This window comes from Lissotriton helveticus, chromosome 4_1 (assembly GCF_964261635.1).
Source record: "Lissotriton helveticus chromosome 4_1, aLisHel1.1, whole genome shotgun sequence".
NCBI classification, from domain to species: domain Eukaryota; kingdom Metazoa; phylum Chordata; class Amphibia; order Caudata; family Salamandridae; genus Lissotriton; species Lissotriton helveticus.
The window spans coordinates 618,616,828-618,643,196 of record NC_136063.1 but is presented as its reverse complement, the minus strand read 5'-3'; the positions used below and the strand labels follow the sequence as shown (position 1 = coordinate 618,643,196).

General features: G+C 41.4%; 1 protein-coding gene across 1 annotated transcript in view; it reads left to right on the top strand.

Annotated features, from left to right (window-relative positions):
* CLVS1 (clavesin 1) overlaps nucleotides 1-26,369 on the top strand; it is a 534,684-nt gene that overhangs the window by 216,499 nt on the left and 291,816 nt on the right. Inside the window, exon 3 of the mRNA XM_078685644.1 lies at nucleotides 6,135-6,309. Within this exon, the coding sequence (XP_078541770.1) occupies nucleotides 6,135-6,309 (175 nt within the window). The remainder of the gene's footprint in view (nucleotides 1-6,134; nucleotides 6,310-26,369) is intronic.

The window sequence follows — 26,369 nt, the reverse complement described above, 5'->3', positions numbered from 1 at the left end:
CTTATGTGGCTTCTGGAAAGGCCATGGCACCGAAACTGCCCTCATAAAGGCATCCAATGAAATCAGGATGATACTCGACCATGGAGGTGCCGCGATCCTGGTGCTGCTGGATCTCTCAGCTGCATTCGACATGGTTGATCACGTAACCCTGATCAACCGTGTCTCAGCCATAGGCATTAGAGACAGAGCCAAGACCCTCCTTTTTATCTAACCGCACCCAACTAGTATCTCTTGGCGACTTCAATTCTCCTTTGTTCGTACTGCCGTGCGGTGTTCCGCAGGGATCATCGCTGAGTCGACCTTGTTTAATATATATACGTGTTGGACTTGGCAAGGATCATCAAGTCCCACAACATGCGACTAACTTCTTATGCCAACGACACACAACTAGTGCTAGCGGTCCATAATGATAATGATTGAGGGACAGTCGCAGCAAACTTCCAAGAGGGAATGCTAGCAATAAGCACTTGGATGGCAAACAAATGACTTAAATTAAACTAAGACAAGACGGAGGTGATGATCTTTGTTAACCTCCTCCCTAGCTGGGCCCCCACTTGGTGGCCTTCTGAGTTAGGCTCACCTTCGTCCCCCGTCGCAAAGGTCAGAAACCAAGGTGTCTTGTTTGACAACAAGCTATCATTCATTGGTTCTCTGACATCATCTTCATCAGTGGACTTACACCTAGCATTAAACAAGTCTCTTTACAAGGGAGTGGGTTAGGTATGAGTAGTATGTTTTCTGGTTGTCACTTCCCAGATCTTGCTGCTACAGAGAAACATATTTGGTTAAGAGAGTTTGTAGTTCTGGTTTGGAGGATTTTGATTACAAGAAGGGATTTGCTTCATATTTATTTTCCCTCTAGTAGGTCTATGTTTCTCATTAGAGTATGTATCTGCCCTGATGTCTAATGTTCTGAGCATGATGCATGGCATTTTCAAGATAATTTTAGCATAAAGGGAGACTTTTCTTTTAGAATAGGCATAATGTGGTCTGATTTATTTGCTCTTCTGACGAGCTGAGCTGCTGAATATAGGATGGTCCTGAGAGTGTAGATTGAGGCAGTCTGGCCAGCATTGTGTTGCTGTTGTCTAGGTGTTGGAGCAATAATGTCTTTACAGCTGTTCCGCAGTCTGAGGAAGAGATGGACATGGAATTCTGGGCAAATCAATGATTCTCCCAGTGCCTAAAAAAATGAATGTGCCATTAAGTAATGTAACTGGTGCTCATGTAAAAAGCTCCTTTGTTTGTTCAAATTTGTGCTATATACAGTGGTGGCCTACACAGAAAAATACCGGTGAGGCGGGTGGAGGAGTTTCGGGGGGTGAGAGGGCCTGCAGAAAGCACGCAAGGGAGAGCACGTAGCACGGGAGGGTTAATGAAAAAAAAAAGTTGCTGGTGCTTCCGCCCACCTTCAATCAATCAATGAAACCGGGGGTTTACAGAGCGCGCTACTCACCCTTGAGGGTCTCAAGGCGCGGGGGGGGGAGAGCTCCGGCTCAGTCAATGAGCAAGGTCTTGAGGTCCTTCCTGAAGGCATGTAGGTTAGGGGAGCGTCTGATGCTGACTGGGAGCTCGTTCCAGGTCTTGGCTGCGATGTAGGACTTTGCGCTTCTCTGCTGCAGTTCCTGGTCCCACCAGTCCCTGGAACAACATCACGACTCCCATCCAATCCCTGCGCTGCGCTCAAGCATGAGATCAGTGTCGGGATTGTCCTGAGTGTGGTGGATCAATGCTCGCTCACTTACAGGGAGTCAGTGATGTTTCTCCAACCCAGCTGTACAATACAGATGGTTTGGAGAAGCCTAAGTGTGCATGTCATTTTTAAACTGACATGCGCACTTACAAGTGCACATACCACTCCTCCTCCAGGTCCCATGGTCCCTCCCTGCACAGGCTTGCTCCGAGCCAGCAGCTAAAAAATAAAATAATAGTTGGATATTATCTAATGTCTCAGGTGCTGGCTCTGAGCCAGTGGGGCAACGCTCCTTCGCCATTGCGGAGGAGCCGTTGCCGGCTATATAAAACTGCGAAAAAAGAAGCTATATTGACTATTAAAAGAATAGAGCTATGCGGCTAAGGAGCTACATTTGCTACTGGACAAGGACAGGCAAGTCACAGCTGTTTTTTGGCAGGGCATCACTCTGAACGATTGTTATGGTGATGCTTCTCTCAGGTTGTTTGTTGAACAGCAAGCATAGCTTATTTTAAATCTCTCAAGCCCATACCCAGCATGAAGATCAAGCGCAAAGTTAACATCAATGCTCTTTATGTAATTTATGTAAAAGTAGCTTCTTGTCCTGTGCTTTAGTGAAACCTGTGTTAAATATTTGAAATTTAAATACGCATCTCTGTAATTTTCACCATCAAATGCAGGATTAAAACAACTGTGGGCCCTGAAGGATGTTTGTGAAATCTTCCAACTGCAGGTTGTGTGTTTCCTGTCTCTCCTCTTTCAGATCCTGCCTTTGCCTCCTGTTCATCCTGCTTCATTCCTACTGACAGAGCTCTTATGATCTTTTGTGGCCCTTGATTCATGCCACAACTATACTAAACTAAGGAGGAGCAGGAGAAAGCAATCAATTTGAGTAACCTTCCCAATCTTAAAATATAAATACAAACTCTAGGCGGATAATAATGTAAAAAAATTAAGTGATTAATGGATGACTGGGAGTTCCTTGTCAAAGATGGTTGCTGTTGAATGGATTGAACTTCAGTCTAAAGGACACTGAGCCCTCAACCACCCATAGGTGACGTGTGTCATCACTGGGAATGCTCCTCGCCGGCACACAGTCTAGAGGAGCATGAGCAGGCTCACCTCAGGGATCAGGGAGTTTTTTCAGCGAGAATTCTGATGTAAAGATGGGAATAACCTGCCTGAGGTTCTCTATCAAGGTCACTCTATTTTAAAGAGCGCACTGTCCTACATCCTGATTGTAGAAAGTGGAGTGACTCAAAAAAGAGACAAATAGTGAATTTAAACTGTCATAATGAACCCTGAAATAACTTTACGAAGTGCGCCCAAAGGTATATTATAAATAAGGCCGCCTATTTTCCGTTTTTACAGATAAATACAAACAGAAAACCATTTATTTTCTTGTCTGGATTTATTATTAAATGTGGATAAAAATGGAATTTTGGTGCTTTCTGAGTGATACTAAAAACACTTTACGATGGCTGTCAGTCCAATACCTTTGTGTATTGATAGGTAAGGGGGTTAGAAAAGAAAGGAATTTTAGTAAAGAGGCTTAAACAGCAGTAGATATGCACAGAGCTGATACTGAAATGTGCATATTTTTGTATAAATGCATTGATTTATCTTCTGCGGGTGCTCATATCACTGAAACCTGGCAGGCATTCAAGCATGACTGCATATTTATTGGTTAAATAAATGTGGCAATATACCAGTTTCAGCTTTATTTTTTTCACAAAATCCATAGTAAATATGGATAAATACAAATAAAGTTGACAAAAATAAATATGGATAAATACCAACGGAAATGTCCAAAAATAAATACCATAAAACCAAGAGCCCTAATTATAAATGGTGATAGAGTTATTCAGCCCAAAGGTGGCGGTCAACATGTGTCAGCCTTATGGCAAGAAGGATACAAAGGCTTCCTTTAGGACCTGGATTCCATAACAAATTCTCACTAGGTAAACTATTTGAGCTTTAGATGAAACAATATTTCTCTTGGAAGGAAGACAATAGTGAAATGTGCAAAAAAGGATATAAGATAAAGCAAATGATACTGAACTAGATATTCTCCTGCATATTGGACTGGGTAGATAGTGCACTGAATCCTGTACATGGTGCATCCCTAATTTACTGCCAATGTAGTACTATTCAGAAGTGTCTGGGTCTGTTAACCTGCAATCATGGCACTGATATCCCAGGAGATGTACAAATCTCATAGTGCTATCCTGGACACATGCTGCCTCTCCTCTTACAGGCTCTACCTCTTCTCCTTCCCAGCTCATCTCCTTTCTAAGTCACATAGCTTTTGTGACCACATTAGGCCCCTAAATCATGCCCAAGCTCACCTTCCCAACCCACTCCTTGCAGATAGAACCTAGTGTTCTAGAGTACACTTGCCATCTTGTACTGGTGCAGCACTGGTGTGCATAGCTCTCAGGTCCCAAACGCAAACTGAAAGCTGATATGTTTGCATGCAAATGGCAAAAGGCATTGCTAAAATCATTAGAATGCCTTTTAGAGGTGAGAGCTATTGGCTTTGCCAATGCTTGTTACAAGTTGGGATGTTGACCGTAGGAAGTAATTAAACCATGTTTTGGCTTTTGCCACCTTTCTTCATCCAGGAAGAGTGGATGTTGAGCAGAGTAGAATGATCCCCTGTGTCGAATGCAGCAGTCAATTCCAGCAATAAAAGAAAGCAAACACATCATTCAACCAGTTTGGAAAATATCTTCAAGTACTTAAAATGTTCCCATCAGAGTATTGTTTTTGCAGAACATCTTTCCTCTACATTTGGTGTGTACAGAAAACCACATGTTCAGATACTGAATAGTATAAACAAAAATGAGTGGAGATGGAGGTAGACGTTAGGTTCATCCTCCAGACTGTGTATGGTTATTCACAAATCTGTAAATGACAGATCAGAGAACCTAACCAAAGGGAAGGGCTTCCGCTAAATGTGCGAAACAATGCCCCAAATTAAAAAAGAGAAAATTCTCTTCTTGAGTCCCCTCACTCACCAAAGTTTGCCCATAGGTGACATGCTTCATCATCGGGCTATCCCAGACAGCTACTGTCTGGGGCATGCTGCAACTTGCAAAACAATGTAGGAGCAATTTTTGTGAAAAAATGTGTAGTGCAGCGTTTGGGGGAGTGGTGATGGTGATGCTAAAAATACCTAGCTAGTGAGCGATTAAATTATTCTGCTCCTAGTAGGTATGGATAAAAAGGGGGTTAATAGTAGGGAGGAAGTGTAACTGTTTTGTGTATACTACTTTCAAGGTGTCCCCTAAACCTCTTCTTTAGAACCGCATGGGGATCAGCACCATGCGTTCCCCGTGAGAAAAACAATTCTATACTAAAGAAATATTATAATAAAGAACAGATGCACACCTAATGTGTGAGCACCAAAATTAAATAAATACGGTTGAAATCAGACTCATATTATCTGTTCAAGGAGATAAAGTGACAAAGAGATTAGTACAAATTGCCGGCCCACCTCTCAAAATTTTTGTCAGTGACCCACAAGATGGTGCAAATCTGTGTCGGGAGTCAATTATGTCTAACCCCAGGTTTTCCCAAGCTGGGAAAGACTCCTGGAAACTTCAGGAAGAGCCCTACCATGTCCCAAGCATCCACGGCCCGTGCAGGTAAGAGTGGTGAGGCCAGGTGGGGGGGGATTTCGAGGGACTATGATGGGGGAAATTAATTATTTATTTAATTGTCCCTTGTCATCGTCCATCGAAATCCCCCCGCTGTTACCTGCAAGTGCCACGGCTGGTAGTAAGCACAACCGTTCTCTGAATATCTCCTTGCCTCCCATGCTCATAAGATAGCCACATGCCCACGCTTTGACAGTAGGGATCAATTTGTTCAGATATACTCTTCTCTCAAGATAAATACATCTTCCTGGTCTGCTTCTTCTCAAGCTTCCCAATCAAGTTATGGAACAAACTGTTCACTGAAATGAGAGAAGTATTATGCCTAAGCTCCTCACATGTAACCAAAAAGACCCTTGGCTAATAAAGAATCTCCTTCCTTCCCAGAGCACCAACATAATTATATCCATTTAAATCTTTTTCTCACTACTTCTATCTTTTGTCTGCTGCTTTTTGTTTTAACAGACATGGGGGACTTGTATGTTTTTTTAAAATGTATTGAACTAAGGTTTTTGCAACTTCATTTTTGGATATGCTTTCAAAGTTGACTTTGATAAACCACACAAAGTTTACAGATTTGTGATAGAGAGCATAACCAGGTTTAAGTCTTATGCGCATATACAATTGTAAGCCTTATGCACACTAGTGTAATTCCTTTTTGAAGAACCCCCCCCTCAAATTAATTTTACAAATAGGTATAATCTATTGCAATATTAGCCGTCTGCATCTCATTAAGTGGTCCGATGATATTCGTCAATTGTTATGTTTGTTTTCATGTTTAGGAATTCCTTTGTGGACATCTTACGGGCTATCCTGCTGTCGCTGGAGGTTCTCATTGAAGACCAAGAGCTTCAGATCAATGGCTTTGTGCTAATCATCGACTGGAGCAATTTTTCCTTCAAGCAAGCCTCCAAGCTGACCCCGTCTATCCTGAGACTGGCCATTGAGGGCTTACAGGTACCGTATTCCATAGAGATGTCTTGTGACCAGCAGAAGAGATGTAGTGTTGAATGTTTGTGTGGCTCTAACCATGCCTGTGTACCAGGCATCTTTCTGATGTTGTTTACCCTGCAAAAAGGCACATTGGCTGGTTGGGCATCTGGTGTTTATTCCTTTTGAGAGTTTGTCAATATTAAAAAAGCAGCATCCAGCAGAAATAAATATGCACCGAGTGGGTGCCCTATGTGGGAAACATAGAGCACAAAGCAGTTCCTTTCCCACATGGAATACCAAGATTGTATATAGAAACCTTTGTATCAATGAACACATGAGCTAGAATATTTGCTTAACTAAAGGTGCAGCAAATCAGCCGTCACTAGTAGGATGTTGTCAATAACCGGAAAGAAAAAGATAAAAGTGTAACAGAACCATGTGGCATGACTGGCTAGAGTAGCAATGTACTGGTACTCGATCTGGGTTATTTGGTTTCATTCTCTAAAGCAATACATTGCACTCTGCTGGTTAGTGGGCGAGGACTATGCATTATCCATGGCCAAACGCTGGTGGTTGAAGAGAAATTTTGGGGGCACAGGATTTATGCCCTTAGAACATCCGTTGAAGGTGCTGCCGTAGAAAAAGTTGGGGGCGATATGGAAGTTGTAGATGAGTAACAATGTATCAATGAATTTCCAAGAAATTCTACTAAATGACAAAGGCATATGCACAGGGCAGCAAATAGTACATAAGCACCCATTAAGATACCAGGAGAAATCACGAGGATCCTTCCACTTTTGATATCTAGCGTTTTCATCTATAATGCTGATTAGCGGAAACGAAATTCAAAATACAATATGAGTAGTTTCTGACAGCTAAAGTGCAGAACAGCTTTTTGCCAAAATTGTTCTAATGCTTTTATATATGTTCTAAAACAAAATATTGTAAATTGCCTTAGGTGGGAGTTGATAACATCACTAACCAGTTGAACAGGGAAAATGTCTCTGGTCTGAAGGGGAAACATCCTTTACAACGCAACTTTTACTCTGCACTACCATTACGACGCAGCTATTACAACGCAAGTCGTTACAACGACTTGCGCTGGAGGGCGCTGTAGGATAGGGAATAGTTTAATTTTCTATCCAACACCTTCCCTACTATCCACGGGGACTGGAGTTGGAATACAAAATTAAACTATTCCACTATCCAGCGCCCCCCAACGCAAGTCGTTGTAACGACTTGCGTTGTAAAAACTGCGTTGTAATGGCATGCGGAGTAAAAGCATGCGTTGTGATGACATACATCCGGTCTGAAGAGGTGCTGGGAAACACTGCAAATTGTAGTAGTAATGAAAAGAGCGAGCCAGTGTGTGATGTATGGGTCCCAGGGGATGATGATGCATCATTGCTAAAGTTATCTTGGTACTGAAAGGTCAGCTGCATGGAAGCATGTGATGGCAGCCATTTTGAGCATAATTGAAGATGGCAGCTCATAGTGATTGTTCAGACAAGACCAGGGTATTACAAGGAGGAAGTGGCGATTGAGGAGGGCATTATGCCCTTGTCCCACTCTTTTTCAGACCACCTGTGTAATGCTGCATTTTTTTATTCAAACATTGTAAAGCAAGCCAGAACGATTTATTTTAATGATGACGCTGCTAACTTGACTGTACCACTACATGACGATAAATGCTGGAGCTGCCATGTGTTCTCTTTGTCTGGTGGATGTTCCTTTAACTTAAATGCAGGTGCTCCAGCTGAGTGGGCCCTTCATGAAATTATTGACCGATGTCCCGGAAAACTTTTCACGCCGTGGACATAATTAGGCTTGGAAGTAAATTGCAAGCAACTGCAATTGAATGTGAGGATCCATGCCGTGGCACGCCTACAGTCCATTTGGAAGCACAAAAATCGTTGTTTTATATGAATGGGCATATACACAATAAACAAAACGAAAAAAGAAATGTGGTCCACGCATTTCGATTTTAACATCTTTCTGCCAGACACAACAATTTTAGAAACAAATTGGGAGGAAAAAAACTGATATGCTGCTGGGATATGTGATATCGACAAGTAACTGAGGGCAAAGTCGATTGAGCAACGTTTGCTGTTAAATCTTTCTTCTACTTCATCATTCTGGGATTGTGCTGTTATGATTGGGCAGCATTGATAGCAATCGTCGCTCACTCAAGGGAAAAGAGTAATGGAGCAAGTCGATTTTTCCTAAGAGAGACTGTGAAGCAATTACAATTAGCCGCCTTCAAAATAAAATTAATTTAAATGATGCTTTCGGACTTGAGTTCAGTTGTCCCTGCCTGCTGTGGCTGCAATAGTGGAGCCATTGTTCTGAGTGAGTAAATCTAAGATTTCTAAATGTGTTGACTTCTTTTGCCACATATAACCTATTTTTGTGACGAAGCACCTATAATTGCTTGTCTACACCGGAAAGAAAAATAATGTCGTACTGCAAGCCATTAATCAGTGTTTTTACGTAAAGTTAGGAAACACTCCAGTCGTCTTTTGGTGGAAGAAGAAATATAGGGGCAGATTTACAAGCCCCTTGCATCACTTTTGCGTCACGTTTCCCTTGTTAAAAGTGACGCAAAAGTGGGGCAAGAGGCTTGTAAATCTGCCCCATATTGTTTAGTGCTGATGTTTGGGAACTTCATCCGACCTCATGCCAGACAAAGTTTAAATATGCCCAGCCTGACGCAGGTGCATGTGCCATGAAGGCCATGATTTCCTGGTGCTGGCCTTCAGGAAGCCTATCGGTGCATGGCTCTTACCAACAGGGTGGAAGGATGGTCAGAGCGCTGTTTTACCTGCTCCCATTCCGGGCAGTCTTAAGGCAGTAGTAGCAGGTAACAAGGTGCTTCTTGGCAGCCAGGGCCGGACTGGCAGTAGCTGGCACCAGGCGTTTCCCCAGTGGGTTGCCATGGTGGGGGCTGGTTTTGGGCCGCTGGGGGCCGAATTTGTAACCAGGATCGGCAATATCAGCAACCAGTAACAAAAATTGGCTGAAACTGCTCTAGTAAACAGCTTGGCTGCACCCTACTGCCCCCCACGGGGGCCAGCTGAGCAGTTTGCCAGGGCGGGTTTCGGTTCCCAGTCCGGCCCTGTTGGCAGCCGCCCAATGAAGATTAAGTGCTGCTCAAAGTCTGGCTCCGTACAGACAAAGGACTTTGAAATTTCACTCACACTCATCTGTGGGTGTTTTTCAACTAAATGTGAACACTTCCTGCTGACATTTATCTCTAAGGGGCTGTTTTATTGAAAAGTCGTGCAATGCAGCACAACAACCAAAGCTGCTGTGCTGAGTTGTGCAAGGGGGACCCACAGGGCAAAGCGATATCTACAAAGATATGGCGCTGCTACCAGAGGCGCAACTAGAGTCAAATTTCGGGGGGGGCTAAGAAAAAATTTCGGGGGGGGGGGCTGAATCTTTAGGCAATCGGCAGAGTCGAGCTGCAGGGTCTCTTAGAAGGGGTGAAACAACACCAAAGCACCATTAACATGCACAAGATCTTTTAAAGACCTGTGAAGTGTTCGGGTGGGGCTGTGAGCGGGCCCGGGAAGTGTCTCCTCCCGGGTTGCCACACACGATGGGGGGGGCTGAAGCCCTTTGAGGCCAATGGGTGTTGCGCGCCTGGCTGCTACTGACATCCCCTCTGCTGACGCTCAAACAGACTGCCTATTAATGCAAATGGGTGGGCGTGGGGTCAAGCATAGGTTTTGTAATGAAAACCCATCATTACACTAAAGTATATTAACCCTAGACAATTTAGAAAATTTCCCACGTGGGAATAGTTTGGAGAAATTAGAAGGTTACTCTAACTGAACACCCAGAAAGCATTATTATTTGGGCAAAAAGACGTGCCTACCAGTTTTAAGGGCTTTGTATCGACAACCGTGAGTGGTAGTGTGGAAATGCCCATATACTATCCACGGAACTACCCCTTGGTGCAAAGTACAACAAAATCACTCTTGGCATTGCAAATTAACAGGATAATTTCTAGCATAAATTAAAGTTTTTGCCTGAAAGTAAATAGTGTATAAAAACCTTGTACTAGTTTGTGCTAAATTTTGTAGCTTTGCACTGGCAGAAAGTGTTGATAAACCTGACCTTTAGTGCTGCTAAGCAAATTGGGCATTAAACCCCATTGGCCAGGTTTGTATACTCACAAAGCTCCATGTGTTCACTACCTTCCTAATGTCCAAACTCCACTTCACCATTGGATACTTTGATGTTCCTTCTCCACTGCAAAACGTAGTGATGTGGAAAAATGTGTCTCTGACCCACTTATCATGCTATGAGCACCAACTGTTTTGCAAATGTCTACAGAGCTTTATTATGCAAACCTTGGTCAACCACTGGTGACCTTAGATGTGTTTGTTTGTACTCTTAACTTTTTAATTGAGTCATTGGTGCCTTTACCTCCTACCCTTCCTTTCACTGCCCCCTAAGCAGACATATGCTCAATGGCCATTTGAAGGTATCAATGAATAAAACATTGTAACTTAAAATTTTGCTCAGCAACTTTTTTATATTTCCCTACAATTTTCCTTGAGGAGATTTTGGCTCTGACTGCAAAGTCACCCTATTGTAAAATATATTGCAAAAATGATTTAATTTGAAAAGAAATATATAAAATATTTTAGTTTAAATATTGATGTAAATTCATTTTATATATTTATTTTAAATTTATAACAAAGTAAAAAATGCTACAACACTATTAAAGTATTGTAATAAAATATGTAATGAAAAGAAATATATTATTTAAATTAAATAATTTGTCTGAACTTTAAATGAATAAGTACATTTCCACCTATACAAAACAATACTTTTGTATTATGCATTAATAATGGGTAAAAGTGATGTATGGAATTTCTTAAAATGAATGTAGTCATATTCTAATAGAAATATTGTTACATTGATTTTTAAACTTTAAAATAGGTTATTAAAATATGTCACAATGAAATAATAAATATCATATACTGTTTGCATATTTTTTTAAATTAAATTATATCTATTTTATTTATTTATATTTTATCTATTTTAAATAATTGTATTAATTAATTACATTTTATTTCAATTAGTTTAATTTAATTTAACATTATTTCCGATAATTTCCTGTGGTGTTGATACCCATACCTTCATTGTTTTCAGTGGGAGGATGTGGCAGTGTTAGTGGTTGGCCATGTGCAATGTTGGACTTATCACAGTATGTTTTCCTTTTATTAGAAACTTACACTCAGATTTTGTGCATTGTTCATAAGTAGTATATTTCCTCGAAAGTGTAAATTACTCAAAAGGCTCTTAGGGGCCAGATGTAGGTGTCAAAATACCGGTCGGAATCGGCCGAAAATACCGATTTTCGGCTGTTTCCGACCGGTATTTTGACATTGGTATGTAGGGGCACTGAAAACATACAGATTCGGTAATTTTACCGAATCGTTAATTTTACCAAATTGGTAAATTTACCGATCTGTAAAAGTACCGAATCTGTGTTTTCCTATGTAGGTAGCACTTCTAACAGTGCTACAGGGCCTTTAGAATTTGTTATTTACCATGTAATACAATTGCATGGTAAATAATGAATTCTTGTGTACATGCACATCTGTGCATGTACACCTGTGCCATGTGGCACACAGACATGCCCTAAGGGCATGTATGTGTGCCACATGGCGCACAAACCAGTTACAGGGGTGCAACAGGGTGTCAAAGTGACACCCTGTCCCCCGATTCGGTAAATATCGAATCGGTATTTGCTATTGAATCCTATAGGCCCATAGGAATCAATGGCAAATACCGATTCTGTAATTATAGAATCGGTAAATACCGAATCATACCGATTCAGTATTTTTTACCGAATGAATACCTACATCAGATTTACTGATTCATGAATGCCGAATCGGTAAAATTCGGTATTTATGAAGCGGTAAATCTGATTTACCTACATCTAGCCCTTAGTGTCCAAATTAACCCCGGGGGTAGCTGGCGTAGCAGGACTATGCGGTGGTCCACGGAGTTGGGAACAAACTTTGTAGAACTCCTCTCCACCACCCGTCTCCGCCCCCTATTAAAATTTGATTATACATTTATAAAAAATTTAAAAAAACACTTACCTGTACTGTGGCGTCCCCAGGCTACCCTCCTGCTCTTCCTCACCGTCTCTCTCCTACTTGGCCTGCACATGCGCAATTTTTGCAAGATGATCGACTTAAGTAGGAGAGAGATGGCAAGGAAGAGTAGGAGGGCAGCCGGTGTACGCCGCAGTACAGGTAACTGTTTATTATTTTGTTTTTATTAATATATAATTCATTTTTAATAGGCGGGTGGCGGTGGGGGCTGGCCAACTCTTCTCCGCTGCGGAGTTCGAGTTTTGCCCTGTACTCCGCGCACTACGCTGGCGGAGCGGAGTTGTCTGCCCACATTTAGTCCAAATATCATTCTTTGCCTTTTGTTTTTTCTGAGCCTTTGACTTCCTGCGTACAAAGTTAACAATCAACAACACATATTCAGGCCACCTTGCGCCAGCACCTTCATGGCCTTCAATGCATCATCTATGAACATTACATGGTTTCTAGCTTTCCTGTATCTGCTCCCAACTCTTAGTGACCTTTGTGAATCATATGTATTTAAAAAAATCTTTTGTTGCTGACATTGTTTCCCTAGTTTACATTTTCATGCTGAACACTATGGTTTTGCTTGCTGCCCTTCACAAAGACAGACCAATTCTGAGCAAGGTTTCAAACTATGAGTGGAAGTCACATGTCTTGGACGTTTATATTTACATGCAATCTCTTTGAATGCAAACCTTGAATTTGATCCTGCCCAAACCCTTAGCTGTAGCGATATCCTGTAAATTTGAAGGCAGTTAAGGAATTGATGGAAGGTTCTGCCATGTTGTATGTGTGCACTAGAGGTTTCCTCAAGACTGCCCTAGCTCCTGAAATCATCCTGTAGGTATACAATATTTCTGTCCATTAAACCCTGAGAGATTACTTTGTTTGTGATAACATAGGCCATAGAGAAATGCATGAGTTGAGACCAAATTGCAGGCAATTCCAATGTCTAAATTGTCCCTGTCAGCTCTTTTTAAATATTGCATGACATTTTTGGATACACTTTCAATCTTGAGTAATATTCTATAATATTTGCAAGTTTCACTCTGCATACACTCATCTATAATTTTATTTTTATATGGAATGTTTTGCTCACTAGTACAGAATAATAATGTATTCAACAGAGAAATAGGTCCCCCCAAATAACAGCTTGCACTTATTTAGCATTTAAATTTCTAAGCACTGAAAATAACAGTGCTCGCTATTACCTAGGAACATGGTAATCAATGTAGTGACCTTGCACACATGAAAGGTTGAGTTGTCCTTGCCATGATCAGCAGATCGCAGGAGGTGATAGTGTTACCTGAGTAAGCCAGCCTGATGTGTTTCTTGATTCACAACTAGTCCTGAATTACAAAACATGTATGTTTCAACAAGCATCAACACTCGTACTCAAGCAGGCTTGAATATGCATTATTACATAGTGTTGGAGTCTGTTTTAACCCTGAGCTATGCATCGATTGTTTCTTTTGTAATCGTCTACCTCCTTGGCCTGACCCAGCCCAAACAAAAGTCCTGAGCAAATAAGTGAATTTGATGAATGTGTTTTAGCCCCCAACCCTCCCTGCCTCCCAAGGGCAGATTACGAGATTGATATTAATTGACATTTCAGAGAGGGGCGAGAGAGTATTCGACCCCTTTCTGTGAGATCGAGTTGTGGGGCCTGCACTTTCCCTGGTCCCATGGCCCCAGGGTGGGCAGCTGCACTATAACAAAGGGGTAGGTACAGGCAAGGCCAATCGCTCAGTTTCCTAAGATAAATCCTTTATGGCTTTAATAGGATCAAATCTACTTCGTTTAATCATTTAGGAATTTCGTCAAGCACAAAAGGTGCTCGGATGCAATGGACCTTAGTAATATATACAAGAAAATGCACAAAGACTGCATTTTTAATATAAATAGTGTTTGCAAGTAGCCATGGTTAATCTGAAACCAAAACATTCTATTGTAACCACTATGTCAACAACGACCATTGGCAAAGCCAACATGTCTGGCTTTAATGTGCTAATGCAAGCAAACTGCATTTGAGCATGCCTGTGTCTCCATTCCTTACCAAAATAAAGGCAAATGTATTGCCTTTGCTAATGCTTGTTCTCTTTTAAGCAGCTGGATTGTGAGCCCTTATGCATGCATGTATGTGTGTGTTTGCTTGAGTGTGTAAACATCGGTGATTTCTTGCTAAGACATTTTTAGAACGTCTGATGCAGTGGAAAAGCGAAACAAATAAGCATTGACAAACAAGTAGGTGTCCCCTTTAGAATGTTGAACTACTGCATTTGCTAATGCTTGTTTGCATTGCCAGTACAAAAAATAATATTTCCAAAATGGCTGCCAGTGAATCATGCATGCACAGATGAGCAAACACCTTGGAATGCTTTTCAAATAAGAAAACACTTTCCAAGATGCAGCCAATGCATGCACATTCATGTGCCTGCATCATGATGCACAGCGTCCAGTTTTTAAAATGGTACTTACAGTTCCATGAAGGCCAACAGCTGTTTTTGAATGAAAGATTTTTAAAAAGCATGCTCAATGCCATGCAAAGCAAAATATGTGAGCAGCCTAGTAGCAGTTTGCTGCCAATGGGCAGTCACTGAAATAATAAAAAATAATGATAATTTCAAAAATATACTGAGTGAGAAGTGGAGAGGCAGGAAACCATGAGAAGAATGAAAGGGGGTGGCCCAGTAGCAGAGTGAAACTGCTGGGTCGTTGGACAATGAATTATGAAAAAAGTGTGAAAGTATTTTTTAAAATGATGTAGTAGGGGACGGGGAAGGACAACAGGGCAATGGATGAGCGGGAGGATATGTGGGGTGGTGGTGCGTGTGTGGACAGAGAAATAGAGAGGAAAGCCATGCACTCTCAGCAGGGCTAAAGGGCAAATTAAGAAATAGGTCCTCGATGTCAAAAGTGGAAGGATACAACTCATTCTATCAAAATAATGGTAAAGCAGCAATGTTCCAGGGGCGGAGCAAACATAAGGATACGCAGAAAAACAACAAATCAGAAGCAATCCAAGATAGCCAAAAAAGCTACTGAACCATGAGCAAGGGGCTTACACGTAGCCCACTCTAGATATTATTATATTGTAACAATAGTGAAATGTAAAATGAATTTTTTCTGTATTCATTGCATAGAAAGGGTAAAGAATGAGTGATGATTCAGTGCACTTTTGAGAGGTAAAATAGCCCCTCAGGTATTATAATGCAAGCTCTCTATAGCAAACTGAAAATCATCATGAAGCCAATAACATGAGGTGAGAGAGTAATACTCCTCTTGGTTGAACTAAAACATATATATTTAAAATAATTGGTATCTATTGGTATCAGAAACAAGAACTAACAAAAGAAAAAAGTGCCATATGGCTACTACCCACAACCACAAAATTAAGTAAGGAGTGAGGTTTTACCTATAAAAACATTGTTATGCTTTGAAGATGAAGCTTATCCTCTTTGTTTGAATGTCAGAGGCCAGTTAAAACGTTTTCAAAAGCATATAACATACTTTGATGGTGTACACATTCCCAAGCCTACCAATTTATGAATCTTTGATGGAGTAGGGATTATTTTTTTAAAGTTTGATTTATTGAGAGATAACAAAAGGAATAGAGAAAAATAAAATGGATATAATCAACCCTATTTGACAATAAAAGTGAGTAAGTAAAATGAAAGAAGATAGAGTGGTTAAACTATTTATCTGCATACAAAAGGGAGAAATACATTGTAGTAATAACCAACAAATAAAAGAAAGGGGGGACCAAAGAGAAGGAAGCAAAAGCAATTAATATATTACATTACAATTAAAAAAATCATGTATTTTTTACAAAATTATATGACACTGCAAGCATAACAACTAATGAAGATAAAAACCAAATGTGCAACCATATGAGAAAAGTCAAAGGGAGAAAATTAAGGTGGTTTCCGTACATCATCTGATACTTTATTAGAGGCGGCAAAGGAAGAGGCAGTTTGAGATAAGTAAATTGTTAAGGGAAGGCATAAAAGATCTCTTTTGATTGCTAAGGATATGGGAGAGACATGGTTAGTATCTAGTTGATGATGAAACAGACCGCATTCCACCAGGCTCTGAAGGTGACTTTATCAGCTTGTTTCCAATTTGAAGTTATTAAATGGAATGCAATAGCTAATAGTAGGTCTAAAAGTTTAAAACTCAAAGACGTTTGAGGCCATTGGGGAGATAGAGTACCCAAAAATATATTTGTGAAAGAAAAAGGGGTTTGAACCTTAAAAATTGTCTTAATTTGGGACCAGACTAATTGCCAAAAATGATGGATTGAGGGGCATTCAAACAACATATGTTTTAAATTGGCAGCGAGGAGGGACAGGCACAGGGGTGTGAGTCTGATGAAAAAGAAGCAAGGGACATTGGGGAAAATATTATTCGATGATATATGAAAAAAAGGGTTTGTGTGGTATTGGCAGCTCGAGAGGTCTTATGGAGTTTAGACCAAATTTTATCCAATGTAGCAATTGGCCACTCTTCCGAGAAATCTTTTTTCTCACATCCTCTCAGTTTTTTATTTTTGCCTTTCTGAGAAAAATAGTAAAGATTTGTAAATATTAGATGCTGAAGGAGAACTATCCAGAATCGATAGTAAGGAATCAAAAGCTACAAGGAGATCTGTAGAGGCTGGTAGATTCTGAAGAAACTGAATAAGAGAAGGATGAGAAGGTTGTATTGCAATCTGGAGGACGTTGGCAAAGAAAATTTAGATTGAAGATCAGAGAAAGTAAGGGGTTTGTCATCAGATAAGAGCTGAGAAATCCATAATAAACCTCTAGAATGCCACATTTTCCAGTATATAGGACGATTACAAATCCGTACTAATTTATTATGGTAGATGGGTTGTTTATGAAGGGAATTAGTAGAGGGATATGATGAGCGAAGTAGAGGAAATAAGAATTTACGAGAATGAGAGATGACAGGGGAATGCAAAGAAGCAATATTGGCAGTAACAGTTAAGATCTCTTGAAAAGGACCAATAAGAGATTTTTCCTCCTGCAACCAGAGAGGAGGATATAAGCTAAGATCTGTAGAAATCCACTTAGCTACCTGTTTTAGAGAAAAAGCGAAATAATAAGTCTTAAGATCAGGGTACTTGAGGCCACCATTTGGTCTATCCTTCTTGAGAGAGGACAAGGCTATACGCGATGATTTACCCTTCCATAAGAATCTTGTCAAAGGGGAATCAATTCTCTTGAAATAATATTGAGGGGTGTGATAGGAATCATAGAAATAATATATAATACAAGAGGGGAGAGCATCATCTTAATACAATCTAACCCATCCCACCAGGAGAGGAAGAGGGGATGCCAGCGAATATTAGCATCATTTAATTATTTTACTAATATACTCAAAGTTTAACTTTAATGGGTCAGATAATAAAGGTGCACACCATAATCCCAGATATTCTATTTTAATTGACTGCCAGGTAAAACCAGAGGATGCAAAGAGATGTTTTTGACAAAGAAAATTTAAAGACAACATTTTGCATTTATCAGCGTTTAGACGATAACCTGAAAGTTTAGAAAACAAGGATACTTGCTGAAGAAAAGAAGTAAGAGAGGTTTCAGGATTAGAATAATATAAAAGAATATTGTCAGCATAAACTGACATCTTAACTTGATTAAAGTCAAAATGAAACCCTGTAATATGATCATCTTGTCTGATTTTAGTTAGGAAAGGACAAACCACAGGTATCACATGTCATGGTGGTATGCCGAAGCAGCGACATTTAAAAAATAAATGTTCTCCTCTAATGTGCACAGAGTTATTAAAAAACAATAATGTTTCATGTGGGGATAGTAGAGTCAGAAGGAAACAACCTGAAAAACGGTGGCCATGATGAATAAAAAAAAAAATGGCGGCCGTTGAACATACAAGCCGAGTTGCGTCGTCAGAAAATGCCAAAAATCGATGAAAGCAGCATTAAGACGTATCAGGAGGCTCACCGCTGCATGTAGCAAAGATTTCTGACATCCAAAGAGTCAGAAGGAAACATCCTAAGAAACGGTGGGCGCATTGAATAATAAACAAAATGGCGGCCATTAAACATATGAGCCGCGTTGCGCCTTCAGTAAATGCCGAAAATCGATGTAAGCAGCATTAAGGGGTATTAGGAGGCTCACCTCTTCTTGTAGCAAAGATTTCTGACATCCAAAGAGTCAGAAGGAAACATCCTAAGAAATGGTGGGCGCAATCAATAAAAAACAAAATGGTGGCCGTTAAACATACGAGCCGCGTTGCGCCTTCAGAAAATGCCAAAAATCGGTGAAAACAGCATTAAAAGGTATCAGGAGGCTCATCGCTGCATGAAGTAAATATTCCTGACGTCCAATAATTAATGTGATTAACGTTTCCCTCCCGAAGAGAGTTACATCAGGAAACGGTGGCGCGGGCCTCTGGGGCTACGCGACCATCTTGTTTGATGCATAAGCGACGCCCCGAGTAGGGATTCTTAAATCTCAAACCCCTGGTGTAATCATCATTCAAACCCTGTCACTGGTTGAATGGACATTTTTCAGCCAACGTGGAGAGCCATAGGGGGAATAATTTTGATGTATTTCCATAAACAGTGAAGGCCAACGGGGCTCCACAGGAAACAACAAAGAGAATTGTAGACAGTTTTAAAGGATACATTAAAATAATTACTTAAATCCAAGTTATTAATTCATTAAATATTCACATTTCAAGCATTATTGTTACAAGTGTAATAGTCCATAAGCCGATATTTCAAGTTAAGATAAAACATGATATTAATAAAAATTACGCAAAGTACATAAATTATGCAACAGATGTGTTCCATAAAGGAAACCCCTAATCTTAACTAAACAAGTATGTGTCGGTAAAGGGCATTTATTTAGGCATTGAATATAAGGTGTCAGCTTCACAAAACCGAAGGTCTCTGACTAGAGAATGTGAATGCTTAGGAATAAAGCCTTTGCACTTGGGAATTAGATATCAGGAGTGGTGGGAAGGGTCTTCTCAGTTTCGAAGTCAACAAGCATCCCAGCCTCTAGTCTAAGGAACACATACTTTTATTAATCAACAAAACATTAGTTTGCAACATTACAGCTCGTTCTCATTCTTGGGAAACAATCGTATTACTGCACACTCTGAGAGCCTTCAGTGTCTATTTTTATGATAGCAGTCCTGATGATGGGGAAGCCGCTCACAACTTCTCCAGCACCCCTCTCTGTTGGGGGAGGCTTATTACTTCAATCTGGCCCTCGTTTCCAATTGTTGTTGGGGGAGCTGCTGACGATTGGTGCCGCAGGGGACCACATGTCCCATAATCCCCTCTTGTTACCACACCTGAACACACTTGGATTTCCTCATTTGTGACTTCAACTTTTGATCTGTTTTGGGCTGGGGTGAACTCTCTCTCCTAATCAATGTACTTTCCTTTATCGCAGTGTGAGATGGACCCCTAAAGCAGCCCTGATGCTAGAACTAACACTAACACTTAACTATGATCTTAGAGCTACAAATGGTAGAACTCCCTCAGACCATCTAGGTAAAATTACATTTAACAGGCCAGGCCATCACAGTAGAATTGTTATTTTTTGGTTGATGTGAAGATTTGGCCAGCCATTTGTGATATGGTAGTGGTGGATGGATCTGATAGCTACCACAGCGCCCTAACCCTGACACTTTTAGACAACTCAGCTCTAAAACCATATATTAGGGGTAGCACAAATTAGAGTGGCCTTTCTCAAACAAACAACAGGAAGACCATTAGGTGGAATTGGGTGGAAAAAATGTTACAGCCCTATAGGCAGTCAAAGTCAGAGTGGGGAAAGAGGTTGCACACCTACCGCAGCTACCTGCGAAACTCAGAAGGGTAGAGTTGAGTTCTAGCCATCTCTTCCTGTTTTCTCAAGTCAGGAATTTGTTAGGAAAGGCCGCACAAGAGGGGAAGAAGGAGCTCACGAAGACCACTGCTTGGCATAAGCATGATTGTAGGCTAGCCAAAACCGAACTTGTAACTGCAGTAAACACGAACTCACGTCCAGCTATAATGAGGTGCAGGGTCAGGTATAGGCAGGTTTTCGCTTTAACTAAAAAGGAATGGGAGAATTCCTTGTGGACTTCTTTCCATGAAGCTATGACTGATAAAGACAAAACATCTTTCAGGAGGGCTGCCGCAGTCTGCCTAAATGGCCCAAAAATGGAGCTAGAGTTTTGTGTCCACCCGACGAGTGGGTGCCCCATTTTAGTAAGTTATATACAAACAAGAGCATTGTTGAGGAATACATTAAAGTGTCATTAGACGAGGGTGATATGATCATTCAAGCACCTTTGTGTTCAAATTAAAAGAGATTTTTGCATCTCTGCCCATGCCCCTGGTCCCGACAGGATTCCAAATGACTTGTAAAAAGTGAACCTGGAAGTGTGAGGTTTATATGTAAATATCTTATCAAATACCTTTCTCTCTGGGCTGGATATTCAAACTTAATGGAAACTACAGAGATTCTCTCAATATACAAGAAAGGGGATCGGGCAAAGCCAGGGAAATACAGACCTATCAGCCAGTGTCTATGGTTTCCACCACATTGATAATTCCAGAGTGACAAAAGGGGCGAGATGCTTTATATAGCTATAATTGAACTAGCATGAAATCATTGTCAATACTGTAATGTGTTTGTCTGTGCTTTCCTGTTTTCACTCCTTGCGCGTTAAGTAATTATCATAGAGTCATTATTTGTTTAGCATATTCTGGGGAATACGTTATTTTGTATTACTATGGTTTTTAATGCCAAGGAATTTGGCTTTTCACTGGCCACTTTTTCTTATATAAAATCTGTGCTCTGTTGTTTACCAATACTGGGTACTGAGCAAGAAATTGTCAAGAAACACCTTACCTTGTATATTGCCACTTTGAATCTCTTGGTGCTTTGACTTTTTATGATCTTAAACAGTGATTTTATTTTATTGTGTTTTATAGTAAGGTATTTTTATTTGTATTATATCATGGCACTTTTTATGAATATGCACTATTTATTTTTTAAGAGTGTAATTTTTATGATTCTAGTGATCGAAATAAACTTATAAACGGTTTTTGGAACGGACTCTGGGAGCAGGTAAACTCCTTTCTTTCTCAAGGCAACACAATGATCCATGCATGGCTGTGTCCTTGAATTAGACAGACAGCTCTTCCCACAAGTTGCTCTCCCATCCTGGCATTTTCTCCTCCTTTTGACGAGAGACTCACTATCAGTCGTCTAATATTTGACAATAAACTATTCAGTAGCTAGCAATAGGCTTCTGGAAAAACAGCATCTGCAATGGAAAAAGACATAAAGTGCAAAACAAACGAGAATTAAATGTGCACGCCTTTTAGCCTTTAACGTGTAAAAGGCGACATTCAACATGGCAATAGAAATGTGGCGAACTTTAAGTTGCATAGTATGTTAACTCGGGCGCTGTTCGTATTGACTAAATGCGGTCACTTGCAACAAATTATATGAATAATATGCACATGTTACTTAATAATGTAAATCACACTTTGTTCATAAATGCGTTAAATATGAAAATGTAACATTACGATTCCCCACTTTTAAATGATATAACTGCCAGCCAGGTTATCATTATGTGTATTTGGCTGTCTGGCATTTGATCGTGGCCACACTTCTATCTCTTTTTTTGAGATGCAGAAGAGAAAAATACTGCTTGTCATCCCAGAATGTAATCATTAAAGGCTTTTTCATGTGAAGGAAAGGAAGATTTCTTTAAGAGGAAAGGTAATTGCTCAGATACTATTGCTTCTCGAGTGAAAGCCCTGACTCATCTATTGACACTTTAAACTTAGCTGACTGTTGACCCACCGACAGGAAGGGCAAATTTGCCTTGTAAGTGAGAAAACTAAATGAGAGGCTTGGATTTTAGTAACATAAACCCCACTGAAAACAAGTAGCACCACACTACACAGGTAGTTCTACACTTGAGCTTTCATATCCTTTCTGCGGTCTAAAATTAGCCAGATTCCTTACTCAACCCTGTGACAACTGTACTTCACCAAGCTGCTCCCATATTGCTGCTCTCTGTTGGACAGGCTCAAGTAGGATTAGGTCATGTATCACTTAGCCCCTCCCAGCCTCACCTAGAGCCTCTGTGCCCACTCTTACTGGTAGATTTGGAGCGTGGAAACCACTGTTGCACGTGCTGTTTCACAATTTAGCCCCTGAACTACACTGCAGCAAAATAGCTGTTACATACAGACACATGTGTTGATGGTTTACATATGCCCAGTTGTTTGCACCACTGTAGCAGCATGCACAACAGATGAGGGGTGTAGCTATAGAACAAAATCGCAATGTCCCATGCAGCCAATACTCTTGCTGGGTGTGAGGAGAACACATCGCAGGGGGTCCCTTTGAGGGGTATTAAATGCAGGTGGGTGCAGTCCTCACTCACGCAGTACTCAGGGTGTTTTTAATGGCCGGAAGGTGAATTATACTTTATTCAAAGCCAGTCACAATATGAAAGGGGTTCAGATGTACATGGACTCTCTCCCAGAGATCTCCCATGTCCCCTGTCGGAAAGTATTAAATGTCGACACTTTACCAGAATACCTCGTGAGAGCCTTGAAATACCAACAGTTGCTTCTGTAATGGCACACCCAATGCATCAAGACTTGCCTTTCAGGGACTGTATTACAAAAAGTGCATCTTGGCACAGTATGCACTTTCACATGCTTGTTGCTCTTCAAGGACATTTTGGTATTATAGAAGGGGTCGCAGATGCCTTTGTGGCCCTTTCCATAAAATGGATTGTGCTAGCACACATTGTGCGGGTCATTGCCTCATACAAATGAGAGAACACTTCCCTATTGCATAATAATAACAATAAGGGAATTTTATAGAGCGCATGGTTACGCTCAAATGGCGTGTCCCCGCGCTAAGACAGAGGAACTCTTGAGGCCGGACCTCAGATTCCGCTCGGTTACCGTGTGTACAGGTGTGTGTTTAACTTCTTTCTGAAACTAGGTTCAGATGTCTCTAGGTGAAGGTCCAGGGGCGTTCCAGCTCTTTGCCGCCAGGTAGCGAAAAGACCTACCTCCCATGTGAGCCCTTCTTATCCTAGGGACCTTTAATAGGCCTGCGTGGGTAAAGCGAAGGGGGCACGTGGGTACGTATCTGGTGACCAGGTTCTGGAGTGGTGCTGGTGCCTTCCCAGCAAGGATGCGATGGCAGGTGCAAAGGGCTTTAAACTCGACCCTGCTTCTTACTGGGAGCCAGTGAAGGGTTTGAAGAGCGGCTTTAGAGGCCGATCTATTGGGAAATTTTAGGATGAGGTGGGCTGCCGCATTCTGCAACACCTGAAGGCGATTTATTGCCTTACTGGTTGCTCCCAGATAGAGCAAGTTGCCGTAGTCCATGCGTGATGTGACGAGGGCATGCACCAGCGTCCTGCGTGCTGACGTAGGGAGGAGATCTAAAACCCTACGCAGAGTTTTTAGGACGCTGAAGCAGACACCCGCCACACAGTCTATCTGAGGTCCAAAGGACAAGTCAGCATCAAGCCAGACTCCAAGGTTCCTAGCTTCTTGACAGGGTGTTGGAACCTCGCCTAGGCATGGGGGCCACCACGCCGACGACCAGATAGATGGGTTCCCCCCTACCACGAGCACCTCGGTTTTACTGCCATTTAATTTGAGGCAGTTGTTGGACATCCAGGCTGCAAGATCTTGCATGCAGGCTCTGAAACTGTCCACCGCAAGATCGGGCGCACGCTAGAGGGAGATAACCAGCTGCGTGTCGTCGGCGTTGGATACTATATGCAGACCATGGCCCTCAGCAATGGGGGCCACTGGGGAAACATATAGATTAAATAGGGTGGGGCTCAGGGACGATCCCTGGGGCACACCCTGGCCCAGGCCGATTTTTCTAGAATAACATTCCCCCTGGCTGACCATCTATCCAATATTACAGATACAGGAGCAGAGGTAAAGCCGATTGACTGTGCGCCCTATAATGGTGGTGCAAAGTCAGTGTTTCCCATCGGCATTCCTTTGGAGAGTTGTACAGAAGACCCTTCAGGCATTCCGCTGCAGGCCGATACAGTAACTCACTGTCCCCCCTGAAACTGAGACATGGTTTTTGGCTGCGACTGAAAGGCAAACTGGGGACTTCCAACAGCCAGTTTGCCTTTAAGTAAAGAGCAGATGCTAACTCACTCCTGAACTGTGAAAAGTGCGTTCACTGTAACAAGGAGCACTGCAAGTCTTCACCCAGTACACCGAATTAGGTAGGCACTGCAATGCACAGTGGAACTATGCGCTCAATATGTAATACAGCCCAGACTGAAGCTTGAGTGTGCATTAGAGAATGGGCTGAGTGGACAAGTGGGCCACTTCAGAATTATCAATTGTGTTGAGAGTGAAAACCAACAATCTATTTCCAATTGCTTGCACAGTACAACTGGGAACACAGTAAATGCCATTTCACTATATTGCTGTTTTGATAATGTCTTTTTCATCAGCAGGATATTAAGGCCCACATTTATTAGGCTCCTGCCTTGTCCTTGCGGCACACAAGGCAACACAAGGATGATGCACAGCTTTAGTAATATTTCCAAAGCCACGCAAGGGGGGATGTGTGCCACCTTGCATGGCATTTCAATGAGACATAATGCAACACAGCTGCATGCACTGTGTTACGTTACATTTCAAATTGGCATTCCATGGGTAGAGCATGGATGTTCCCATGCACCCACCTATGGATTTTGATACATTTCCAAATTTACTAAAGCTAGTAAAACCTGGGAAAGTGTCAAAATGTTCCGCCTTCCCCAGTGAGGTGGAACGAGGAAAATATCTTTATTTCTCCTCTGTATTTTCTCTTTCAAAGTGTGTTGCATTCTGCAGCATACAGAGAAAGAGGCAATGCCTCTAACATTTGCTTTTGACCAGGAAGGTGTCCCTTTCTGCACAAAAATAAACCTGCCTATGACACAGGTACCCTTGCGCTATGGTGCATGGGTGCCTGCGTTGGGACTGGCACGCACTGCACCAGTGCAACGAGAGAGCAGAAATGCTCCATATCTTTGTAAATACAGAGTATTTCTGGTCTCTCCATTTATCTCAATGAGACAGCAACTGTAGTTGTTGCCCTGCATTGCATGAAAGATTAGTAAAGATTTTCCTCGATCTATTTAAATAAAAATGAGTGAGAACTGGCTATTCAGTTTCAGAAGCCTACTGAAGCATTTTCCCCTCATATAAAAACAATTTGTGGGACATATGGTCACAGTAAAAAAATTCTCACATTGAGATATTGGGAGTTTATGGCTGGCAGACTTAACAAGGCGTACCTGTGCTCAGCAAAGTCATAGCAATTACATTTGGCAGGATCTGAAAATATAATAATCTGCTGAGCACTTACTCTGGAAATGACTCATGAACTAACTCTGGAGCTGACATTGAAAATGAAATTCACCGATCCCCGAGAAGGGTGTTTTTATTTATTTTGGCCCTTTTGTGTTGCTGAATGTGCCAGGTCATACCTCAGCAAGCAGTATTGATGAGTGTTTAGTTTCCCGTGAAACAAGGTCAGTAATAGAATGCTTTAAGTGCGTGCTTTCCTCAGAAGCAGCAACTGTACAAGCAGCATTCAAAATGAATGGTTCTCAGAAATGTCAATCTTCAATACTTCAAGCTTAGGTCTTCCTTGTCGGATGTACGGCATTACAACGCGGGCATTTACACCGCGTGCCGTTACAACGCTGTTTTTACAACGTAAGTCGTTACAACGACTTGCGCTGTAAGGGCTGGATAGTGGAATATTTTAATTTTCTATTCCAACTCCAGCCCACGTTACAGTAGGGAAGGTGTTGGAATAGAAAATTAACTATTCCCTATCCAATAGCGCCCTCCAGCGCAAGTCGCCGTAACGACTTGCGTTGTAAAGGCAGCGTCGTCATAGCAGCGCGGGG